The sequence below is a fragment of the Bos indicus x Bos taurus genome, chromosome 12, assembly GCF_003369695.1.
Source record: "Bos indicus x Bos taurus breed Angus x Brahman F1 hybrid chromosome 12, Bos_hybrid_MaternalHap_v2.0, whole genome shotgun sequence".
Taxonomy (NCBI): Eukaryota; Metazoa; Chordata; class Mammalia; order Artiodactyla; family Bovidae; genus Bos; species Bos indicus x Bos taurus.
This window is the reverse complement of record NC_040087.1, coordinates 86,339,766-86,362,631: the sequence shown is the minus strand read 5'-3', so window position 1 is coordinate 86,362,631 and position 22,866 is coordinate 86,339,766. Positions and strand designations below refer to the sequence as shown.

At 60.6% G+C, this 22,866-nt stretch overlaps 1 protein-coding gene across 1 annotated transcript; it reads right to left on the bottom strand.

The window, feature by feature from the left end:
- Nucleotides 1–7,482: 7,482 nt before the first annotated feature.
- Nucleotides 7,483–21,130, bottom strand: GRK1 (G protein-coupled receptor kinase 1). The gene is made up of 7 exons (XM_027557092.1): nt 20,243–21,130; nt 16,259–16,386; nt 14,809–14,966; nt 14,076–14,159; nt 11,570–11,694; nt 9,927–10,128; nt 7,483–8,791 (listed from the first exon to the last, which is right to left on the bottom strand). Exons 1-7 carry the CDS (start codon nt 20,930–20,932, stop codon nt 8,493–8,495), a joined length of 1,686 nt encoding a protein of 561 aa, XP_027412893.1. The 5' UTR covers nt 20,933–21,130; the 3' UTR covers nt 7,483–8,492.
- Between the last annotated feature and the right edge of the window lie 1,736 nt (nt 21,131–22,866).

Sequence of the window (22,866 nt, the reverse complement as noted above, 5' to 3'; positions counted from 1 at the left end):
CGCCCCGCCCCTCGCCTCGCCCCGCCCCTGACCTCGCCCCGCCTCGCCCCGCCCCTCCCTCTGCCCCTGCCCTCGCCCCGCCCCTCGCCCCCGCCCCGCCCCTCGCCCCCGCCCCGCCCTCGCCCCGCCTCCACCCCCACCCGCTTCAACCCCGGCCTTGTCATGGGCAGACCCTTAGAGGTGGGACGGTAGGTAATGTTGAGAATCTGCGGGAAGGGAGCTCCCCTGGTGTGGCCACATTGACACCGGTGTTTGGAAAGGAAGGTGGGTCCCTGTCTGCTGCGCTGCGCTCAGTCGCTGAGTCACACCCAACCCTTCTGAGACTCCATGGACTGCAGCCCGCCAGGCTCCTCTGTCCATGGGAGTCTCCAGGCAAGAAAACTGGAGTGGGCTGCCATTTCCTCCTCCAGGGGTCTTCCTGACCCGGGATTGAACCCGCGACTCCTTCCTGAGTTTCTTGCGTGGGCAGGCAGATTCTTTAGAAGCCAGCAATTCCTGCTTATGCACATGACCAAGACCTGTGGTTCTAAGCCCGGAGAATCATCTAAAGATCTTTTTAAAAAGATTTACTGCTGCGCTGAGCTCAACCCAGACCCATCGACTCAGAATATCTGTCAATGAAGTCGCTGTGAGGAACCCCAGTAGTTCTGAAGGGGCTCAGTTGTGAGAGAAAGCCCTGGCACGTGGGGTCTGCACAGAGGACGGCTCTGTGTGTAACCTCGACCAGCTCCAGGGTCGCTGCATGGTGGGGCTGCACGCACCAGCAGGAAAAGCGCGAATGCAGCGCGGAGCGAAAACGTGAGTGCATGGTGTTGGAGCGAGTGGGACACCAGCTGTGCACGGCCTGTAAGTGTGAGAAGCAGCGCTGTTCACCCATACGTGCCCCGCGTGCACGGCACAGGCAGCCACTCTGCATCCTAGATACCGTCCCCTTCACTCGGGAAAGACCGATGGACGAGGGGACAGAGGTCCTCGTACAGCAACGGGCCCTAGGCGGAGAAGGGACAATGGAGAAGAAATACGGTACCCAAGGGCGAGATGGGCCTGAGTGGCCACGCCTGCTACCAGAGCGGGGACAGTGTGAGGCTGAGAGGAGGCTCCGGTCCCCACCAGAGCAACGTCCTGCTCACCCCGAGGGCGTGACATGGAGCCAGGCAGCCGTCTGGGAAAGATGCCCTGGGCAGACCAGGAGGGTGGCAGGGCACACGGGGACGGCAGGAGGCCTACGGGAGTGTCCAGGCAAGCCCGCTTCAGAAGGGTCACTGGGAGGGCACTTGCAGGGCAGCGGGTGGGCCTGGGAGGCCTGGGAGGAGGTTCCGGTCCAGGGAAGGTGGCCACGGTGCAGACCAGGACAGGGTGCAGGTGGTGAGACAGCCATGCGGACCTCATTCTGTGCCTGTTGTTCCAAAGATCCACTGAAACTGTTCTTAAAGGATGTGCTCGTGTTGCCAGAAATGATACCTTCTCCAATAAATACATTTCCTGCCAGAGGTTTTAGATGCCACTGCAGCTGGGTAGGTCTTTGGAAACTGTCTCTGGGCCCCCTGAGCAGGGGATCCTGAGGAGCACGGCAGGTGTCCAGGTCCCCACAAGGCACCCCATCGGGGGTCCTCCACCCCCCCACCCAGGTGAGGAAACCGAGGTCCAGGAGGCAGATGGACGTGACCAGAGCAGACTCGGCATGCGCACCTGGGGCGGACATCGTTAGAATCCACCCCCAGACTCCCCCACAAGAGCCCAAACAACACGGCTGCAGATGCACTGGCTCTGAGGCTGATGGCGCTGACCGACCCTGGTGCCCCCGCCTCGGCCTGTGGACGCCTGTGTCCAGCCCAGCTCTGCAGGGAGCCATAGTCTGGGATCAGGGTATTTTTAAAACATAATTTAATTTAGCTCTTGCAAAGGCAATTATGAGAAGATGAGGAAATCTTTCTTCTACTGGTCTGAGGACAGTCAGAGTCTGGACCAATTATTACTGACATCAAGAAGATAATTGATTAAAACAGTCATGATCCCCAGCACCAGGCTTCTTCCTGCTGTGTGTGAAACGTTTGAAGACTCTAAGATTCCCTACCTCCACTGCCCTCACCTGAACTCAGGTCCCCACTCCCTCAGAGGGTCTGTCTCATCCAGAGGCCCTGAGCTGACCTGGACTCACCTCTCAGCTGGGATGGGCAGGCGGCGGTCAGGGACGAGGGTGATGCTAGGTGAACACATATCAGACACTTCACCCTGCTCACATCTGCCTTCATTGATTGGTACAATATTCTACCCATTTCACAGATGAGGAAACCGAGGCACTAAGAGTTTGAATAACTTTTCTGAAGTCAAGTAGCTGGTTGGTGGCAGAAACAAGATATGAACCAGGTCAGTCCCATTTCAAGGTGTAATTACGTCCTGCAAATAGGAAAGTGTGTATTTACCTGACTACAGACATTTAATCTTTTGTTCATGCAATCAACAAATATTTATTGAATTTCCTCTATGTTCAAGATACTAAGAGAACCATGAAGATGAGTCATACAGACCTGCCCTTTAAGAACTTTAAAGGTGAATAGTAGGAGAAATAAAACGTGCTGTTGTGTTATAGAGCAGATGATGACGATAGCACTCGTGAGAACCATCAGGAGAGGAGAAATGGGAATCCCCAGGGGTGTGGCCCGGCCCCAGGGGAGACCGAGGCTTCCTGATGACCGGCGTGGCGCCCTCATCTCCCACCGGAACCCCCTCGGGCCATTAACAATCCCAGTGCCCGGAACTCAAACCAGAGCCCTGGAGGGAGAAGTCTGAGGGGCCCGGGTGGTCCATGAGCAGCAGGACTGGGAACCAGGCTTGCAGGCCAAAAGGATGCTGACGGGGCAGGGGGTGCAGGGTTCGGGGGGCCATGTTGCATCCAGCCTGTTGGGGGACCACTTTCCAGGGGCCCTGGGAGCAGGGCTGTTGGGAGGATGAGAAATCACCATCAAGTCCAAGGATTCCAGATGGTGAGGTCTTCCTGCGTCTCCCTCATGCTTGGGTGACGGTGCGGGGACCCTTCGCAGCACGAGGAGACCCCCTTTCCCCCTGGAGACAAAAACAAGCATGGATGAGCTGATGGCGGGGGGCGGGCAGCCCCAGACAGCAGGAAGCAGAGCTGATCTTCCTGGGGCCCGGCCGGTCCTTGTGGCCCCCACAGCAGAGGTCCACACCCATCTGGCTGGCCCCTGCTCCCGTCTAGGCACTGCTCCGTCACAGCGGTGCTCAGTCCGCACTGCCCGCCCTCCCCACCAAGCTCGGGTGGCTGGTGTTGCTGCCGCCTCCCCGCCTGGAGAGAGGGTGGGTGTCCAGGCCACAGCAGGGGCCACACGGAGCTGCCGGGCCGAGGCTGGCACAGGCGCTGGGCGACCTCCGCTCACCTTGCGGCCATTGCCTCTCAGTTACCTGGGCTTCGGCTTTGGAGAAACCAAAGACAGGAAGAGTCCAGGGGCTCCTGCCCATCCACCCTGCCCTAGGCCTGCCTCCTCAGAGGGTAGATTTCACGGGCTCCAGCTGGAACAGGGCAGAGGAAGAACAGTCTAGAACTTAGTTTCTTAAATTACAATCAAGGAGACTTAAAAGTGCATGACCGGCTGCCCAAGAAGGGAGGATGAGCCGTCGACACTGCCTGTGGGGGTGGTGGGCAGGTGAGCCAGGCGTCCATTCAGTCCTGTTAGGAAACCGGGTTCACTGAGGCCCTGCTTAGAACCACGTCCAGCTTACAACAGGCGCCCGGTAATACCGTGCACAGAGAGCGAGTAAGGGCGGCCCCACCCTCTCGACACTGGCTCCCACCCAGGCAGGCGCCCCTGCTGGACGCACCCCTCTCCGCGGGGTCCTCCCGGCCCTGTTCCAGGAAGACCCATCACCTCCATCTGCCTGAGCAGAGAGGGGTCAGCAGACTCTGAAACCAGGGCCAGCCCTGAAAAGAGAGGGATTAGAAGACCCCCACGAATCAGCCAGGAAGTCCCTTTGGCAGCCGCAGGCCTGGTGGGGTCCAGATGCAGGGGTCCTCAGCCCCGTGCCAGCGGGACCCTCATCACTGAGGGAGCGTGTGTGGGAGCCTGGTCCAGAGCCCAGGAGCTGGCGTGGGGCAGACCGCAGAGCATGCCTGTAACCGATCACCCTGCAGGAGCTGGGGATGAATAATGCAGACGGGAGGCCAGGAGACACAGGCCCCGCCCGCCCGTGCCCATTGAGGCAGTGAGGGATGCGCCAGACGGGAGACGCTCTCGGGGACATGGATGGATTAAGTTACGAACACCCTGGGCTTCGCAAGAAAGCCTGTAATGGTGATCTCCCAGCCCCTAACAAGCCTGAGCAGGGGGCTCACCTTTCAGGCGCTCAGTCCCCACAGGAAGCCCATCCCCAACTCCCCAGAGGGAAGGTGCCTTTCTGGCCTTGGATCCACTGTCCCCTTGGACATGCAGGACGATGCCTGTGTGGGCAGAGTCATGCCCCTCGCAGGCCTGGCCTCACGTCCGCGGTCCTTATCAAATTCTGCCTTGCCAGGGAAAGGTGGCCACCCCCAGTGATCTGGACCCGCAGGGCCTGGCGAGGAGCTGGGACAGGGAGCCCCCAGGCCAATCGCCCCCATCATCTCAGGCCCTGGACCTTGATAAGCTTTCTCCCCGCAGCCCTGCATCTTGGACAAAAGGAGGCTGACCTGCAAAACTCCTTGTTCTCTCTCACTGAGGGAGTGAGGTTTGGTTTCTCCAAAATCAAATCAAGCCTATTTAATCTTCATTTGAAATTGTCTACATAAAGCCTGAGAGCCTAGCTAATATTTATTTTAATTCTATGCTTTCAAATTGAGGTTTTCCTTTCAAATTATTCTTCGCTTGGCTGGCAGAAGGCCTGTAAGGTAGACGCTAGGTTTTCGCTCAGGCCCAACCTGTGGGTCCGGACACTTGCGGAGGGGCTGGTCCTATCGTGGAGTAAGAGGAGGTGACCTCAGCCTTCGCTGAGCTCAGGTTGCATGATTATTAGCAGTTATGTTTAGTTAGTTATTGTGTTTATCAGAATCAGCTCGTATCACTTGAATAGCCCCAGAATCTCCATGGAGATGCCCTGGCGGGGGGGCCCTCCTTCAAGGTGTCTCTGCCTCTCCCGGGCCTCAGCTCCACTCAGACAAGTGTGGGACGCAGCTTCAGAAAAAAGGGGACTTCTGTGTACACACAGTAGGGCCTGACAGGCTACCGGGACCTGCCCAGATGGGGAGCAGAGCAGTGTGCAGACATGGAGGCTATGGGGCTGCGCCAGCAACTCTGGATCTAGAGAGAGATGGGGACAAAGTGTGCATGCATGTGTGCATGTGTGTGCATGTGTATATGTATACATGTGAGCATATGTGCACGAGTGTTCGTGAGTGTGCATATGTGTATGCAGGTGCATGTGTGCACACGTGTGCGTGAGTGCATGTGTGTGTATACATGTCTGTGTGGTTGTGTATATGAGTGCATGTGTGTGCCTGTGTGTACATGAGTGCATTGTGTGCGGGTATGCATGAGTGTATATATGTGCATATGTATGCATGTGAGCGCATGAGTGTGTGCACATGTGTGTCATATAAATGTATGTGTATGTCTATGCATATTTATTGTATACTTGTGTGTATACATGTGTGTGCGTGTTTGTGCATGTGTCTATACATGTGTTCACATGTATTTGTGTGTATGTGTGTGTCTGTGTGCATCAGCACGTGCATCTTTGTGATTTTGAAGGAGAGTGTGCACCAGGACCACAGCACAATCTAGAGAGTGCATCCCTATTTTTAAACTCTATTTTTACCCATTTCTACTTGGATAGAAATTGCATTTTTTGTTTTTTATTAATACAAAGAAAAGTTTCAGTGAAGTCATTTTCAGCTTCTCCAGGTCAATAAGGAAATATGCTCAGTGGGGGTGGGGGCAGTGGGGGACATTCTAACACAGGTCTCGTCAGAGCCCACCGCAGGGTGGGAGAGTGGCCTCTCCTTGGGCTCCTGGCGTGGGGACGCCCGCAGGGCCCCAGTGCCCACCCTGCTCCCTGCAGGGGTCCCGAGGTGAACGCAGAGGGCCAAGGGAGCCAGGGACGAGGGCTTCTCCTGGGGGAGCGGTCACCCGCCCGGGGCACACGGGCAAGCTGCTGCTGCTGCGTTTGGGGGCCGCAGGCAGCCCAGTTATCTGGGCTGGATAGCCTGTCCCCTGCCCAGCGCGGCGGGGAACAGCTGGAGTGACAGCGAGACCCCTCCAGGCGTGCCTGGTCAGGGGGTCTGCACCAAGACAGACGCCAGCAGAGGTCCCGAAGACACACGAAGCGTCACCGTGAGCACCGACCAGGAGCCGCCCTGTGCACCTCCCCCCGCGGCCTCAGCCCGGCCCGGAGGTTTCGACTGGCCGGAACGGGAGGCCGTCCCTGCAGCTCAACTGGGAATGACAGTGCGAAGGGATCAGAGTCCCAGCCTCACGATGGGGCGTTTAAGTTCGTGCTTCGGGCGCTGCTTATGCTGTCTGCAGAGTGGTGGCGGGGTTGGAGAGGGGCGGGGGGGGGGGGGGGGCGGGGGGAGGGGGTGGAGCAGAGGGCGAGGGAGGGGGGTGCCGGTGGGGGGCCAGGTGGGGGCTTCGAGGTGGGGAAGGGGCCCACGGGGCGGGGAGGGGTGGTGGGGCTGGGGGAGGCGGGGCCGGGGGCGAGGCGGGGCCGGGGCGGGGCCGGGGCGGGGCCGGGGGCCGGTGGGCGGCTCCTTGCCCCTGCAGGGAAGCCTGCATCAGTGTGGGCCTTGGTGATTGATTTTTTTCTATGTGACAGTTTAAGTTTTAAAGTTTTTTAAAATAAAAGTGGGGTGACTAGAGGACTTTTGCTGCCTGTGCCTACATGCGGCTGGCTGTCACTTTATCAGGGTGGGGGTCCCCGAGCAGACCGTGAGAGAGACAGCTGAGGTCCCGTGTGAGGCTTCTGTGACTGTGTCCACACAGACCCACTAGTTCCTGGAATAACTGCTGACCCACAGGTCCAGTGTATCCTCTGCCACAGCTGGGCCAAAAGTATTGAATAGTTTTAGGGTACGTCCCACGCAATTTTTGGGACACACATAAAACAGTTGTTTGCTGTTTATGTGAAGTTCAGCTGCACCCCAGTTATCTGGCCGTCTAAGCGCGAGAGGAAGGCAGGGGGGGCCGCAGTGGGGGTGCTGACTCCCCGTCAGGCCGCTCCCGGCCCCTGAGGGTTAAACCACTCTGTTCAGGCCACGGGGGCCTGGAGCAGATGAAATGGTTGAGAAAGGCCAGAAGTGGCGTTTCCTGCCCCTGCTGTAGGCTACTGAGGTCTGCAGCCACCCGATGACCATGTCCTGTCCTAGGACACACAGCGGCGTCAGTGTATGGGTGCAGTTCCAGGTCACAGACCAGGAGTGCTGGATGGCTCTGCCGGGTTCTTCCAGGACGTTCTGTGACCAGCGCACAGGAGAGAGACCCATCCTGCAGGTTTATTCATCACGAAAGGGCTTTAATGTCCTTGGTGCACGAGGGGCCAAAGACACACTTGAAACATCCCCACCAGCAGGCTGCTCTCTCGCGTTGATGGACAGCCATCTGCCCACACCCGCTGGGGAAGCGGCTCCAGATTGGCAGGGCCGACGGTTCCCAGTGGCCGAGCCGCGGCCTCCAAGGTCCGACTTCTCAGGATCACGCTGTCCTGAGGCCGCGGGGCCGCAGGTGGCGGGTGCGCTAACTGCACTGACGTGGTCTGAGGGAGGGGTGCTCAAGATGGGGAGGGGCCTGCCCTGGCCATCAGGCAGCCAACCCCACAGAGCTAGACCAGCCCTGCGCTGGCCAGGCTCTGCAGGCCCAGAGGCAGTGAGGGGCAGGAGCAGGCCTGCAGGGAGACAGCTCTGCCCCCAGCTGCCCGGCCGCGCGGGTCCACACGCACGTGTCGTCGGCTGGAGACGGTCTCAGGAGGAAGGGAAGCCGGAGGGTGGCCGGCAGCCATCTCGCCCTGGGGCCCTATGCCCTTCCCTGCTCTTGGACGCCTGGGACTCAGCACCCCTGATGTGTAGGGGGGGACCAGCCCAGCCCCACCATGACTGGCGGCTGTAGCAGGTCCAGCAGCTGGGCACTGAGGGAGACGGGCTAGGTCACCAGTCCGGCCTCTCCAGGGGGGCCCACAAGCCCTGAGGCCAGGGTTTGCCAACCTCTGCACCAGCCCTGAGAAGCCAGGGCCTGGCCAGCTGCCGTGAAGGTGTCAGGAACCCCAGCCCAGCCCCTCTCCTGGGGGCCGACAGCTTGCTCATCTGCGCCAGCACCCTGGAGAGCCGTGTGTCAGGGTGGACTCCATTCGAGAAACAGCGCTGGATCCTTTCTGAGCGAAATGGTACCAGAAAGTGGACCATTTCCCACTGGCGCTCCTGACCCGGGGCAGGAGGTCTGGCTGGACCGGCCTCCTCCTCCTGTGCTGAGCAGCTGGTGGGAGGGTTCACTGACCCACCGGGCACCGTGGCCGGCCTAGGAAAGCACACACATGCCCGACTTGGATGAGGGGGCTGCCTCCTGCCCAGAGACGCCCTTCATGTCATCCGGCATCTGCCCGTCGGGCCGCCACACGTTCAAGTCCCCAAAGACGCCCGTCTCGATCATCTCCTCCTGCCAGGGGATGGGGCAGGTGCCCGAGGCGAACTCCTGGAAGAATTCCGTGTCCGCTTTTTCAAAGGCCACGCCCTTGACCGTGGAGAAGGCACCCACATCCTGGATATTCTTTGCATAGACGGTCCTGGAGTCTGGGACGAAGGGTGGGGTCAGCATCCCTGCAGGGGGACAGGAGACCCCGAGCCTGAGCCGACAGCCGGGGCCAGGGGGCCGCTTGCTGAAAGCCCCGTGTGTCTGCCCCCCCAACGCTGCCCTGGCAGAGACGAGCCATGAGACCCCCCCCAGGGTGCCGAGAAAGGCTGGACACTCAGTCCAATTTGGACTCCTGTCATCAGAACCCAGCCCACACCTGCCACCCTCTCCGCCCTCCCAGGAAGCCCATCACAAAGGTGGGCACTGTGCCAGCCTCACCACCCTCACCCCGCCGTGCCTCTGGCCCCGCACTGGGCTCCGGCCTGCAGGTGGACCCAGACGCTCAGGATAAACGCCTGCCCTCTCACCCCACCTTCATCCGCCTGCCCTCTCGCCCCACCTTCATCCGCGTGGACCCCGGATGGAGTCAGCCCAGCTGGGTGTGGCCTCGGGACAAAAGTCCAGCTCCAGCTTCCTGGGTGCTGACCGCTCAGGCTGCCGGGCCCCCTGCACACTACCAACTCCACCCAGGGCTGGTCTGGGTGGCTCCCTGGGCGCCGGCACCTTCAGCTCAGCCAGGGCTGCCTCCACCCAACCCTTTCCTCAAAGGTGACTCCTACGAGAGCATCGGGCCGTGAGGTCTCAGGCTTGAGCTCCTGGGATGTGGCTCGGGGGGTGTGGTGGGTCCCACATGTCTCCCCCTGATACACACATGCACACACTCACATGTGCACACACTCGTAAAGTGCACACACTCGCACACGCCCATGCTCACTTACACCTGCTCACCAAAGACCCGGCAGCAAACTCGGGTTGGATGACGACTGGAGAAACCCTGCTTGACTTGGCTCGCGGGTTCCTTAAAGGAAGCGCCCAGCCACAGGTTCGGGTACTTAGCACAAAGGCGGGTCAGGGTGCCTTTAACAAGACCCGTTCAACCCTTGCCACCTCCGAGGGTGCCCGAGAGGTCCGACCCGAGAAGGTCCGGTCCAGGGCTTGTTGTGACGAGCGGGAATGGGGCCCATGGCACCGTCGGGCAAAGGATGCTGCAGGGGTTTTGCCAAGGCCGCCCGCCCTGCCAGCTTCAAACTGAGCTTCCAGATGCCCACGGGACAGAGTGGTCGTGGGTTTCACCCAGCCCCAGCCCCCCATGGGCAGTACCAGCCTCCAGCTGCCGCCAGCTGATGTCTCTGAAGAGGGGGTGCGTGCGGAGCCCATCACAGGAGCCGTCCCGGAACCCCAGGCGCTTCTCAGGGTCCTTCTGCAGCAGTGCCTCGCAGAAGTCTTTGCTGGCCGGGCTGAACTTGTCGGGGTAGGTGACCGCCTGCTCCAGGACCCTCTGCTTCAGTTCCTTGTTCTCTACCTGCATGGCGGGTGCAGCACCGTCTGCCCAGTCACTCCACGGGGCCCGTCCCGCCGCCCGGCACCCCCCGCAGCTGCAGACACAGTTGTACCGTGGCCCAGGCGGCCCAGCCTCAGGAGGGGTGCACACCACCCTCCCAGGGACAGGCTCAGCCTCGCTGTCAGGGCACAAAACCCTGAAGGCGGAGACTTGCACCCCTACAACCTTCCCCTCTAGCTTCTAAGGGGCAGGCGTCCACAGGGTCCATGAGGCCACAGTTCAAGCCAGCTCCCCAGAGCATAGGGGCCACTTCCAGTGACTCCATCAGCAGGGAGCTCCCTGACAGTCGCTCTGGAATTCTCTACCCCACCTCAGCCAAACGCTGACCAGGCCTCTCCCTGTCGGTCAGATTTGCCCTTCCTGAAACTCCTAAACCTTCCCGGGGGTGGAGTCTTCTAGAGTCACTCTTCGGGGCCCACATTCTTGCATCCATCGTGACCTGTCCATGTCGTGGGTGTATCCAGGGCCCCTCACCACTGAACAGAGCAAGGATGGACCACAGAACATTTGGAGGGACCACGATGGACCAGAGAGTGGACAGACCGGGATAGTTCACTTTCTCATAAAAGCTCCTTATGTTGGTTTTCACCAGGACACAGGGACCCTGGCAGGGCTGTGGGGTCAGCACAGGCCCTGAGGGGGCTTTGGTCCCGAGGCCAGCGTGGATCCCATCCTGCTGCTCTTCTGAGCCGCGGTCGGGGAGACTCGCTGGTTCAAGGCAGAGGTGCAGACACAGAACAGCCCTACATGTTTGTCGAGGGGAGGTCCTCACTCTTGGGGGACCCGGTCTATTCTCCCAACTGTCTTGGGAGAGGCGCAGGGACTGGATAGGGGTGCCCCGGGGTGGTCTAGCAGAAGAGGCGGACAGCTGAGACCTCCAGGCAGGCCGAGGGGCCGCGGGCACAGCAGATGAGCCTCGTCTGAAGTGCCGTCCACACCGAGCCCCCTCACCCCAGCTCCGAGCTGGGTGGCGTGGAGCCCACGGGACAGTCTGCTTTGGTCTTCTTGTTCTGAACACAGACGGAGCCTCCGGAAGGCCTCTGCTCACGGCCCTGCTGAGCAGGGCAGAGCGCCCCAGGGAGGCAACGGGCCGCCCCCAGGCAGGAGTGGGCCTCCGCGGCCCAGAGCCCCTCAGTGCCTACTGCCCCAGGATACCCAGGGACGCTGCTGTGCCTGGAGCAGGACCTGCAGTCAGCACGAGGGAGGAGAGCCCCCAGGCCGAGCTGCTCCTGGGGCAGGGCTGGCATCTGGAGACCAGGGATGACGTCACCATGTCCCCCTCCTGCCCAGGGCAGACGTGCCCCAAGAACCCAGTGCTTCCCCACGGAGGGCCACAGGCAGGTCAGCGGGGGACGCTGCCCCTGTGACCCACACACACACACAGGACCACCGGCACTCCTACCTTCTCTCCACGGGCTCGAAAGGGCCCTCTGGCCGCGATCATCTCGTACAGCGTGACACCCAGCGCGAAGTAATCTACGGAAAAGTCGTACTCCTCCCCCAGCAGGAGCTCAGGGGCCATGAACCCTGGGCAAGAAGAGCGGGACTCAGCAGCCAGCAAGAGGAGCAGACACCCCGTCTCCCTGGAGCCAGCAGGGTCCTTGTACCATGACCCATGGGGCAGACCCCCGCCCCTGGGAGGTGCCCCCTGTCCTGAGTGTCCCCAGGCACAGCCGCTCCCAGGGGAGACCCTCCCACCCAGGGTGGATCGTGCCCCACTTTGGTGCCCACGGCAGGTGGATTGGGCGTCTGAGGCTCACAAGGGGTCCGCGGGTTCGCGGGGCTGTGGTCAGAGGCAGGCGCTCAGTTGCCACCCAAAAGGGCACAATAGGAGCAGCCGGAGGCCCAGTGTCCAAAGAGCAGACTGGACGCTGGTGGCCTGTGCGCTCCACCTCTGGGGAGCTGGGACCCACCAGCTGAAGGGGACACCCTGGAGCCCGCCCCAAGCTCCAGGCCTGCAGGCCCAGTGCGGAGGCCAGCCTGGCACGTGGGGAGGTAGACAGGCAGCATCTGGGGCCCGTGGGGCACTCCTGGGGCAGAGGGGTGCTCGGGAAGTCGGGGGCTTCTGTGCTTGGATGACTGGATGTCCCCCCAAACCAAAGCTGAACGTGTGTCTGTTTCCAGCCTCTCTGAGCCCTGCAGGGTCTGCCCGTGTTTGTGGCCAGTTCCCAAGGGGGATGTGACCACAGGACATTCTCCCAGGGGCTGCAGGTCAAGTTCAGAAGAATCACTGGCCCCGAACGCAGCCTCCCATCAGGGAATGACACTGCCGTCCAGGTGCCCCAGACTCAAGAAAGACACGTTCACCAACCACCGTTCTCCATGGAAACGTCCAGGAGGAGGCCCCGGAGACGCAGCGTCCCGGCGGCAGACAGCCCGCTGGCCCCTGCCCTCCGCGCCGCGCGGTCTTCAGTGGCGACGGTGAAAGTCGCCGCGTGAAAGAAGGATCAGTGGGGGGCGAGGAGTGAACCGGGAGGGTGTCAGCTCCTCGGGGGGAACCTCCCGTCTCCTCCCCACTGCTCGGCCATGCAAGTCCCCGCTTGGGTGGACTGCGGCTGACCCGGGCTGGAGGAAGCGGGGCCGGGGAAGAAGGTACAGCAGGCTCCGTGAGGCCTCACTGGACACCCCTGACCCCAAGCCCCGCGGGGCTGCTCGCGGCCACACCCGGCGCCTGACCTCAAAGGCCCGGCTCAGCGCAGCCCGCGGACGGAGCGCCAGCCGGGCGAGGCCTGGCGCCCCCTGGCGGCCAGCAGGGCTCCCTGCAGGCGGGGCGGGCCACACTGGCGGTCCGGCGGCGAGGCCTGGCGCCCCCTGGCGGCCAGCAGGACCCCCTGCAAGCGGGGCGGGCCACACCTGCGGTCCAGCGGCCTGTGTCCTGGCCCCTGGGAGGAGCCCCTGTGGCGTTCTCCTAAGGACGCGGTTCCCGGGAAGAGGCGAGAGGCATCTGCCTCACACGCTCACGCCCAGGGAGGAACCTCAGAGATCTGGCCCAAGGTCCGGAATATTCAAGACAGAACCTTTACCTAAATAAAGCCCTAGGTGAGAAAGACCTACCGTGGGGACAGACAGCCCCCAAAGGAGCTGAGAGCACAGGATAGGACAGAACGTAACCCAGAGGCCCCAGCCCCGGGCCCCTCTTTCTTCCCAGAGCTGAGCAAACGGGAGGAGCAGAGCTGCCGAGAAAGCCTGCAGAAATCCAGGGCCGTCGGGAGCACGGAGGGCGCGGCAGTCTGCGTGTGAGTCTCGGTGCCCGGCGGCCCCCAGGGGCCTCAGTGGTGAGACCCCTACCCCGTCCCCCGCTGTGAAGCCTCTGTTCCCACCCGCCAGGGGTGAGAGGGGATGGGGGCAGGACCCCACAGGCATGCTCGCGTGAACACACACACACGCTCTGGACAAGGGCAGCCCCCACTGCACAGCCTCCCCGTGGCCGTGTGGGGTGGGGAGGGGTGGGCCGGGGGCCCCCCGAGGCCATCTCCCCGTCTGCCCCCCGGGATGCCCACAGCTGAGCCCCTGCCCGGCCCCCGCCCCGTGCCCCCTCCCTCTGCCCCTCTGCCTTCAGCACGGACCCCAGGCTCTGTCCACGGCGGCGCTGGGGAGCTTCCATCCCCAAGGGTGGGTGCAGGTGCCGCTTCCGCACAGCTGTGCAGGCCCCCGGCTGTATCCCTGCCTACTCTGCGGATGAGGGAGCAGTTTTCCGACACCCCAGCGTTCACCATACCCCCTACCCCAGGCCACGGGACCCCAGGATGTGGGACCCCAGGACGGGCCATGCCCCTTGCCCCCTCTACAGATGGCAGAGCAGTTTCCCGCCACCCCAGTATTCACCATGCCCCCTACCCCAGGCCACGGGACCTCAGGACAGGCCCTGCCCCCGCCCCAGAGAGGCTGCGCCCCCAGAGAGCCTTCACCTGGGGTCCCCGCATAGCCCTTGGTCTTGGTCTGCCCTGCCTTCAGCTCCACGGCCAGCCCAAGGTCGGAAATGCGGACGTTGCCTGGAGAACAAACACAGCTCAGGTCACCTACAGCCCCACAAACAGAGGCCCTGGTCTTCCTGGAGCTGCGGGAGCCCTGGCCAGCTTCTGCACACACACACACGCACACCAGGCACACGCACAAGCATGGCACACACAGGAGACCCCACTCCTCGCTGTGGGCAGATGGGGGTGTCCAGCAGCACCTGCAGCTGGAGTCCAGGTCACCGGCCCCCAGCCAGCCTCTTCCGCGAGCTCTGCAGCCTCGGCCTATGGGGACGTCAGGTGTCCAACCAGCCTCTGATGGGGAGGGGGCCCTAAAGTCACTTACAGGAGGCCTCGGCCTCTGGAGTCGCTTTCTTATAAGAAGCCCGGTTTGACTCCTCACAGAGGCAGCAAGGAAAGTGATGAGTGGGGACTTGGCTGTAGCCCTAACTGTTTACTCACAGCTCCACACACTCCCGACGCCTGGACCAACTCCCTGCAGCCCTGGGTGCCCAGGCACGCTCCGGATTTCCCTTGGGGATAATCACTGACCGAACAATAAACAGGCGTCAGCTGGTCTTTGTGCCGTGGAAGTATAACCAGCACCTATCACAGCTGGTCCCTCCCCTAATGATGGCCTGTCAGGCTGGAGAGGGGAGGCAGGAGGGCAGGGAGCCCGCCGCACCATCGTCGTCCAGCAGCACGTTCTCGGGCTTGAGGTCTCGGTAGATGATGTTCCGCTGGTGCAGGTGCTCCAGGCCGCTGACGATCTGGGCCGTGTAGAAGATGGCACGAGGCTCCTGGAAGCCGGGGTTGTCCTCGTCCACGTTGTAGATGTGGTACCTGGGGGCGGAGCGCGTGGAGCCCGTGCATCTCTGGCACAACCACAAGCCACGGGCCCACAGTTCTGACGGGAAGTAAAACCTTGGGGAAACGGCGAGGGCTGAGGCCGCCCGGCCTGAGGAGCCCGCGGCAGAGCCGGGACCCCGGCCCTGGTGTCCTCGTCCTCCTCCTCCCTCTCCAGAGCCAGTACCAGCAGGAGCAGGCGGTTCTCCCAGCCACACCCCCGCCCCCCGGCCCTGGCCCACAGGGCTGGGAAACGGGCCCCAAAGCCACCAGCAGAGGAGCCAGGCAAAGGGAGGTGCAGGCAGGCCGTGAGCAGCCCGAGGCCCGCTCGACGCGAGCGGCTGACCCAGAGCCTCGCTCCAGCGTGGGTTGCGGCCTGGTATGATGGAGTATGGTGCAGAATAACATAACCCAGTATAAGAGCACCACGCTGAGCAGTGCAGCGTGGTGCAGCAGAGGCTGCGACAGGGCAGGGTGGCACGGGCAGCCGCACCCAGCGCGGCTCGGTGCAGTGTACAGGCCGACACAGTACCCGGCGCAGCGCAGGGCCGTGCACACAGGACATCACACCGCCTCCCCAGCACCCTGCAGGGCGTGGTGGGCGTGGAGGCACGCGGAGCGTCAAGGTCGGTCTCTTGTTGTTTGCACACTCCAGACCCTTGGCTCCTCCTCCATGAACACGCATAGGCAACTCAGCCAGAGCCTCAGCCCCTCACCTGGAAGGGCGGCCAACAACTCACCCAGCCGAGTTTCAGTGCAGGAGCGCCCGGACGGGGGCCGGGGCCCGGCAACGGCCCTGCACGCTCGGGAGGGACGTGTGAGTCCCTAAGTGTCTGAGGCCCTATCTGACTCTCCGTGGCAGCCACGGAGCACCGGTGTTTATCCTTATCCCCGTCGCACAGACCAGCGCTGGCCAAGCATGGCCGAGCTGCCCAGCTGACCGGCGGGTCCTTTCCCTCGTGAGAGCCCAGGGTCAGGCCCTTGGGTCCCCCGCAAATCCAGACCCTCTGGTCCTCCCCACGGGCTGACGGCCAAGCTGCAGTTCCAACATCCTCACGCCTTGCTTCCAGCTCTGTCATTGACCCCGGGGCCCCCACATCTCACTGAGACCACGGACGCCTCAAGGACCAGCAAATGGAAGACAGAGAAGAAGGCTCGATAAGGACAGGATTTCTCCTCCTCGCCACTCACTCTCAGCACGTGGGAAGCAGCCCCTCTGGCCCCAGAGACCCTGCACAGTCAGCCAAGCCCTTCCAGCCCTGCTCCCACGAGGCTGAGAGGAGCCTTACCGAATGTCACCTCCGTTCATGATGGTCATCACTAGGCAGAGGTCCGTCTTGGTCTCGAAGGCGTAGGCCAGAGACACAATGAACCTGCTGTGCACTTTGGCGAGGATCTTCTTCTCCACCATCGCGCCCTGCAGAGCAGGCCCAGGTTCAGGCAGGAGAGAAAGGCCGCCCCAACAGCCAAGCACCACCAACCGGAAAATGTCCCAATAAAACACAGAGCTGCAGATATATTTTTTCAGTTCAGTTCAGTCGCTCAGTCATGTCCGACTCTTTGCAACCCAATGAATCACAGCACGCCAGGCCTCCCTGTCCATCACCATCTCCCAGAGTTCACTCAAACTCATGTCCATCGAGTCAGTGATGCCATCCAGCCATCTCATCCTCTGTCGTCCCCTTCTCCTCCTGCCCCCAATCTCTCCCAGCATCAGAGTCTTTTCCAATGAGTCAACTCTTCGCATGAGGTGGCCAAAGTATTGGACTTTCAGCTTTAGCCTCAGTCCTTCCAATGAACACCCAGGACTGATCTCCTTTAGAATGGACTGGTTGGATCTCCTTGAAGTCCAAGCAATTCTCAAGAGTCTTCTCCAACACCACAGTTCAAAAGCATCAATTCTTCGGCGCTCAGCCGTCTTCACAGTCCAACTCTCACATCCATACATGACCACTGGAAAAACCATAGCCTTGACTAGATGAACCTTTGTTGGCAAAGTAACGTCTCTGCTTTTGAATATGCTGTCTAAGTTGGTCATAACTTTCCTTCCAAGGAGTAAGCGTCTTTTAATTTCATGGCTGCAGTCACCATCTGCAGTGATTTTGGAGCCCAAAAAAATGAAGTCTGACACTGTTTCCACTGTTTCTCCATCTATTTCCCATGAAGTGTTGGGACCGGATGCCATGATCTTCGTTTTCTGAATGTTGAGCTTTAAGCCAACTTTTTGACTCTCCTCTTTCACTTGCATCAAGAGGCTCTTTAGTTCCTCTTCACTTTCTGCCATAAGGGTGGTGTCATCTGCATATCTGAGGTTATTGATATTTCTCCCGGCAGTCTTGATTCCAGCTTGTGCTTCTCCCAGCCCAGCGTTTCTCATGATGTACTCTGCATAGAAGTTAAATAAGTAGGGTGACAATATACAGCCTTGACGTACTCCTTTACCTATTTGGTTGTTCCATGTCCAGTTCTAACTGTTGCTTCCTGACCTGCATATAGGTTTCTCAAGAGGCAGGTCAGGTGGTCTGGTATTCCCATCTCTTTCCGAATTTTCCACAGTTTATTGTGATCCACACAGTCAGAGGCTTTGGCATAGTCAATAAAGCAGAAATAGATGTTTTTCTGGAACTCTCTTGCTTTTTCCATGATCCAGCAGATGTTGGCAATTTGATCTCTAGAGGTTGTAAAAAGCAGAGACATTACTTTGCCAACAAAAGTCCATCTAGTCAAGGCTATGGTTTTTTCAGTGGTCATGTATGGATGTGAGAGTTGGACTGTGAAGAAAGCTGAGCACCAAAGTATTGATGCTTTTGAACTGTGGTGTTGAGAAGACTCTTGAGAGTCCCTTGGACTGCAAGGAGATCCAACCAGTCCATCCTAAAGGAGATCAGTCCCAGGTGTTCATTGGAAGGACTGAGGCTAAAGCTGAAACTCCAATACTTTGGCCACCTGATGCGAAGAGTTGACTCATTGTAAAAGACCCTGATGCTGGGAAAGATTGAAGGCAGGAGCAGAAGGGGACGACAGAGGATGAGATGGTTGGATGGCATCACCAACACAATGGACATGAGTTTGGGTAGACTCAGGGAGTTGGTGATGGACAGGGAGGCCTGGCACGCTGCAGTTCATGGGGTCACAAAGAGTCACACACGATAGCAACTGAACTGAACTGAACAGAGCGACTGGTTCAAAATTGGGAAAGGAGTACCACAAGGCTGTATGTTATCACCATGTTTATGTAAATTATATGCAGAATACATCACGTGAAATGCCAGGCTGGATGAAGCACAAGCTGGAATCAGGATCGCCAGGAGAAATAACAACCTCAGATATGCAGATGATACCACTCTAATGTCGGAAAGTGAAGAGGAACTAAAGAGCCTCTTGAAGGTGAAAGAGACAGTGAAAAAGCTGGCTTAAAACTCAACATTCCAAAAACTATGATCATAGCATCTGGTCTCACCACTTCATGGCAAATAAAAGGAGAAAAAGTAGAAGCAATGGTGGATTTTCTTTTTAGGGGCTCCAAATCACTGCAATGGTGACTGGAGCCATGAAATTAAAGGACACTTGGTCCTTGGAAGAAAAGCTATGACCAACCTACACAGCATATTAAAAAGCAGAGACATCACTTTGCCAACAAAGGTCTGTATAGTCCAAAGCTATGGTTTTTCCAGTGGTCATGTATGGATGTGAGAGTTGGACTGTGAAGAAAGCTGAGCACCAAAGTATTGAGCTTTTGAACTGTGGTGTTGGAGAAGACTCTTGAGAGTCCCTTGGACTGCAAGGAGATCCAACCAGTCAATCCTAAAGGAAACCAGTCCTCAATATTCATTGGAAGGACTGATGCTGAAGCTCCAACACTTTGACCACCTGATGAGAATAACTGACTCACTGGAAAAGACCCTGATGCTGGAAAAGATTGAAAGCAAGAGGAGACAGGGACGACAGAGGATGAGATGGCTGGATGGCATCACCAACTCGATGGATGTGAGTTTGAGCAAGCTCCAGAAGTTGGCGATGGCCAGGGAGGCCTGGCACGCGGCGGTCCATGGGGTCGCAGAGTCGGACACGACCGAGTGACTGAACAGCAGCAGCAGAGCGGCTGTAAGTAACTGAGTGACGTGCCTCACAGGCCCCATCTCGCAGGGACAGGGTGCAGCCTGGGAACCCGTCACGTGCAGGGACTGCAGGGTTCCTGGAGCCTGGAGCAAGCGGGCTCCCACCGCCAGCCTTGCAAACGCCCCTGAGGTCACACGGGTCCCTGGGCACCTGTGAGCACTGGCCTTCCCTCCAGCTGCACCTCTGCAGACCCGCCTGTCCTCCCGTCCAGGCCTCTGGACAGTGGAGATCAGCCAGGCCCACTGGCCAGCACCCTCCCAAGCCACCCCGCACTCCTAGTCACTTTCTATACTCATCTTAAAACCCTATGAAGTCTGTTTAAAGTGCTTCTAAAAGTTGTGCTGGGTAAGGACAAGAGCCCTTCTTGATTTCGGAAGCCCTCTCTCTCCACTGCATGGGAAGATCTTAGGCAGATTTTACTGTAAAAGTTCAGTAAGTTTCCTGAACTCGGGAGAGAAGCAGCTTAGTTCCCTAACGGCTGGGTTAAGATTACAGGTAGATGGCCCCGAGGGTGACCGCTGCCCCAGAGTCCATCGGGCAGAGTGCCATCAGGGGCCTGGGTGGGGTGCTGCGGGGGGGCTGCTGTTGCCCCAGAATGGGAACAACGGCGCTAGACGGACTGCTGCCGGAGACGAGTATCCGAGACACTAAGCCACTTTGATCCCGCCCAAATGGAGCCTGATGCCAGAGGCAGAGCAGGGGAGCCTCTGCCCCCTGTGCACCCCTGCCCCCTCCAGGACCCGGGCAGCGCTGAGCTAGGCGCCCCAGCTTCCCCGCACTGGCCACGGGGACACCCTGGGCAGCCTCCTCACTGTGCAACCAGGGAGTCCCGGGAAGCCAGAGGAAGGGGTCTGGGGAACCGATCCAGCCTCCTCAGCACTGGCTGCTGCGTCTCGTGGGGGCGCCGACAGACCAAGGAGGACGAGGAAGCTGGCACAGCATCCTTGCCAGCTACACCCAGGCCGCGCTTTGCGGAGGACGGCCACCCGGCCTGGCCCAGAGTAGGCGGCCGGGCCGAGCCGCAGGTCCAGCATGGAGCCTCACCCGCGCCCACGGCCCTGGCCAGGCGCTCGGCCGCTGTGCAGACAGGCGGGTCCGACCAGGGGGCGCAGGGGACCGACCCCCACCCAGGCGCCCCGAGCAGCGCAGCCCACCTGGTACCCCTTCCGCTTCTTCAGCCGCTTCTTGTTCAGCTTCTTGCACGCGTACAGCTTGCCGGTGGCCTTCATCTGGCAGGCGAACACCTCCCCGAAGCCGCCCCGCCCCAGCACCCTGAAGTCTAGGAACCAGTCCTCGCCCATGGGCTGGGCCTCCAGCCACTTCCACTGCAAGAAGCGCAGGAAGTAGAGGCTGTCCAGGAACTCCTGGAAGGGGGCCTGGCCGAGGTGCGCCAGGACGGCCCGCAGCAGGGGCTGGAAGAGCCCGTCCCCCGCCCCCGCGCGGGCCCGTGCCACCGTCTCCGCATCCAGGAAGCTGCAGAAGAGCTGGGCCTGGGGCTCCAGGTACGCGGCCCGGAGGGCCTGGGCCTTCTGCGGCCGGAGGGCATCGTCAGCCGTGTCGTAGTCCTCGATGTCCTTCCAGAGCTGCAGGGCTGGCCCGTGCTGCTCGTGGGTCCGCAGGAACTGCTGGAAGAGCCGCTTGCCAATGGGCTGCTCCAGGCACATGCCCTCGAAGCCCAGGTCCAGGCTCTCCCGGAGCGCCTCGCACTTGGACAGCGGGGGCAGCTTGAGCCTGGCCAGGTACTTCCTGTCCCGAGAGGCCGGGCCGCTGCTCGCATCGAAGCTGCCCCGGGCCGCAATGAAGGCTGAATTGGCCACCACCGTCTCCAGGGACCCGAAATCCATCCCGGCGCCGGGCCTTCTCCACGTCCGGCTCCCGCGTCCCCAGCCGGACTGATCCGCCGCCCTTGGCCTGTGGCCTGTGCCCGCCCTCGGGACGGGAGGCTGGCCGGGCGGTGGGAGCCCCGGGAAGCCCGCTGACGCAGCTTGGGCTAAATCCCGGCCAGAGTGGAGGACGTGCAGGGCAGCGAGCAGGTGCCAGCAAAAGACAATCCCTAAGCTGCTCGCAGGCGGATTAGCCCGGCCGTGCGCCCACTGCTTCCTGCAAGGAAGGACACGTGGGGCCCAGGCCCACCTCACGAGCCCGGAGCCCCTGCCTCATGGGAGCGACCCTGTCCAGCCTGCTGGCCTGAACAGACAGGCCAGACTCTCCTCTGTTTCCTGGTGGGGACACGGGGCCCAGGAGGAAGCTCAGTTCATGCACATGGCTGGTTTTCCTCACCGAGTGCCATTTTCGTCTTTAGAAAAGCGATCAGTGAGAAGACCCGCGAATGATGGTTTAGGAGTACACTTCCCGCATGTCCACAGGCGAGACCCTGGCCAGGGCACTGGTCAGTACGTGAGCCCTGACACGCGTCCCGACCTGACACTGAGAGCAGCGTGTCAGGCTGGTGGCGCCCTCGCCCTGGGGTAACCCTGGCTCTTGCCGAGGAATCAGCTCCCTGTCAGCCCCTGCCCTCACCTGTGTGGCTGGTGGAGCAGGAATGCCAAGAGAAGCACCCAGGTTAAAATGGAAAGGGACGCAGGGCACACCAACTGTGCCTGGGGCTGAGCCCCACAGAGAGGCAGGAGGGAGAAGGAAGAGGCCAGGGGCAGGCCCGGGCTCCCCCAGGGGATACGCCCAGGGCCTACCCGGGGCTCACCCAAGACACACTGTGGGCTCACCCGAGACACACCTGGGACATGCCTAGAACATACCTGAGACATGCCTTGGGCTCACCTGGGGCTCCCCCGGGGCTTGCTCGAGACACGCCCAGGGCTCACCCGAGACACACCTGGGACATGCCTAGAACATACCTGAGACACACCCGGTGTTCACCCAAGACACACCCAGGGCTCACCCAAGGCTCACCTGGGGCTCACCCGAGACACACCAGGGACACACTTGGACACACCTGGGACATGCCTAGAACACACCTGAGACACGCCTGGGACTCACCTGGAGCTCATCTGGGGCTCGCCTGAGACACACCAGGGACACACTTGGACACACCTGGGACATGCCTAGAACACAGCTGAGATACACCCAGGACACATCTGGGGCACACTTACGGGGCACCTGGGGCTCACCTCAGTACAGCCTTGCCGGTCTTGCTCTAGTGGGCAGTAGGTGCTCAATACCTACAGTAAGGGAAAGAATGACGAGGAAGTGATTGGGGTTGGTGACAGTTAAAGAAGGGAGGAGAGAAGGGCCACAGAAATGCAGAACAGCCCAGCCAGAAGAGGCCGGGTGGCCAGCCTCCATGGCGGGAGGGGAGGGCAGGGAAGCTCCGCAGGGGTGGGAGAGACGGCAGACTCTGCAGCAGCTGGGGAGGCAGAAGAGAGGGCACGTCACTGAGAGGGCGGGTTGGCACGTCCAGCGGCACTTCCTAGCAGGTGACCTTGGGCCAGTCGCTGCAACCCCTTCCTGCCTTTTCTTTAGCCTGCCAGGGATCAGATGGGACAGCAGCCCCTGCACAGGCACGGGCTGGAGTCCCTTCCTCAGTGTTCCTGAGTCTGTGTCCTGAGCCAGTGCCTCCCAGTGGCGCCAGGCACTCGGGTCACCTGAAGAAATAGAGATCTGCCTCGGCGGGCCTGGCGTGGGGCTGGGACTGAGGTCAGGACGCAGCCCGAGAGGCAGGGTCTGAGGACAGCGAAGCCCGCTGGGTGAACTCGTAAACAACTTTAACTGTGTTTATCACGGGACTTAGAGACTGAAGAGCGAACGCGCCTGAGAGGAG

Coding starts and splice junctions, on each gene's coding strand:
- GRK1 (XM_027557092.1), bottom strand. CDS start 20,932: ATGGATTTCGGGTCCCTGGAGACGGTGGTGGCCAATTCAGCCTTCATT. Junction 14,967..16,258: donor ATGAACGGAGGTGACATTCG/GTAAGGCTCCTC, acceptor CTCCGCCCCCAG/GTACCACATCTACAACGTGG. Junction 14,160..14,808: donor CGTGCTGCTGGACGACGATG/GTGCGGCGGGCT, acceptor TTTGTTCTCCAG/GCAACGTCCGCATTTCCGAC.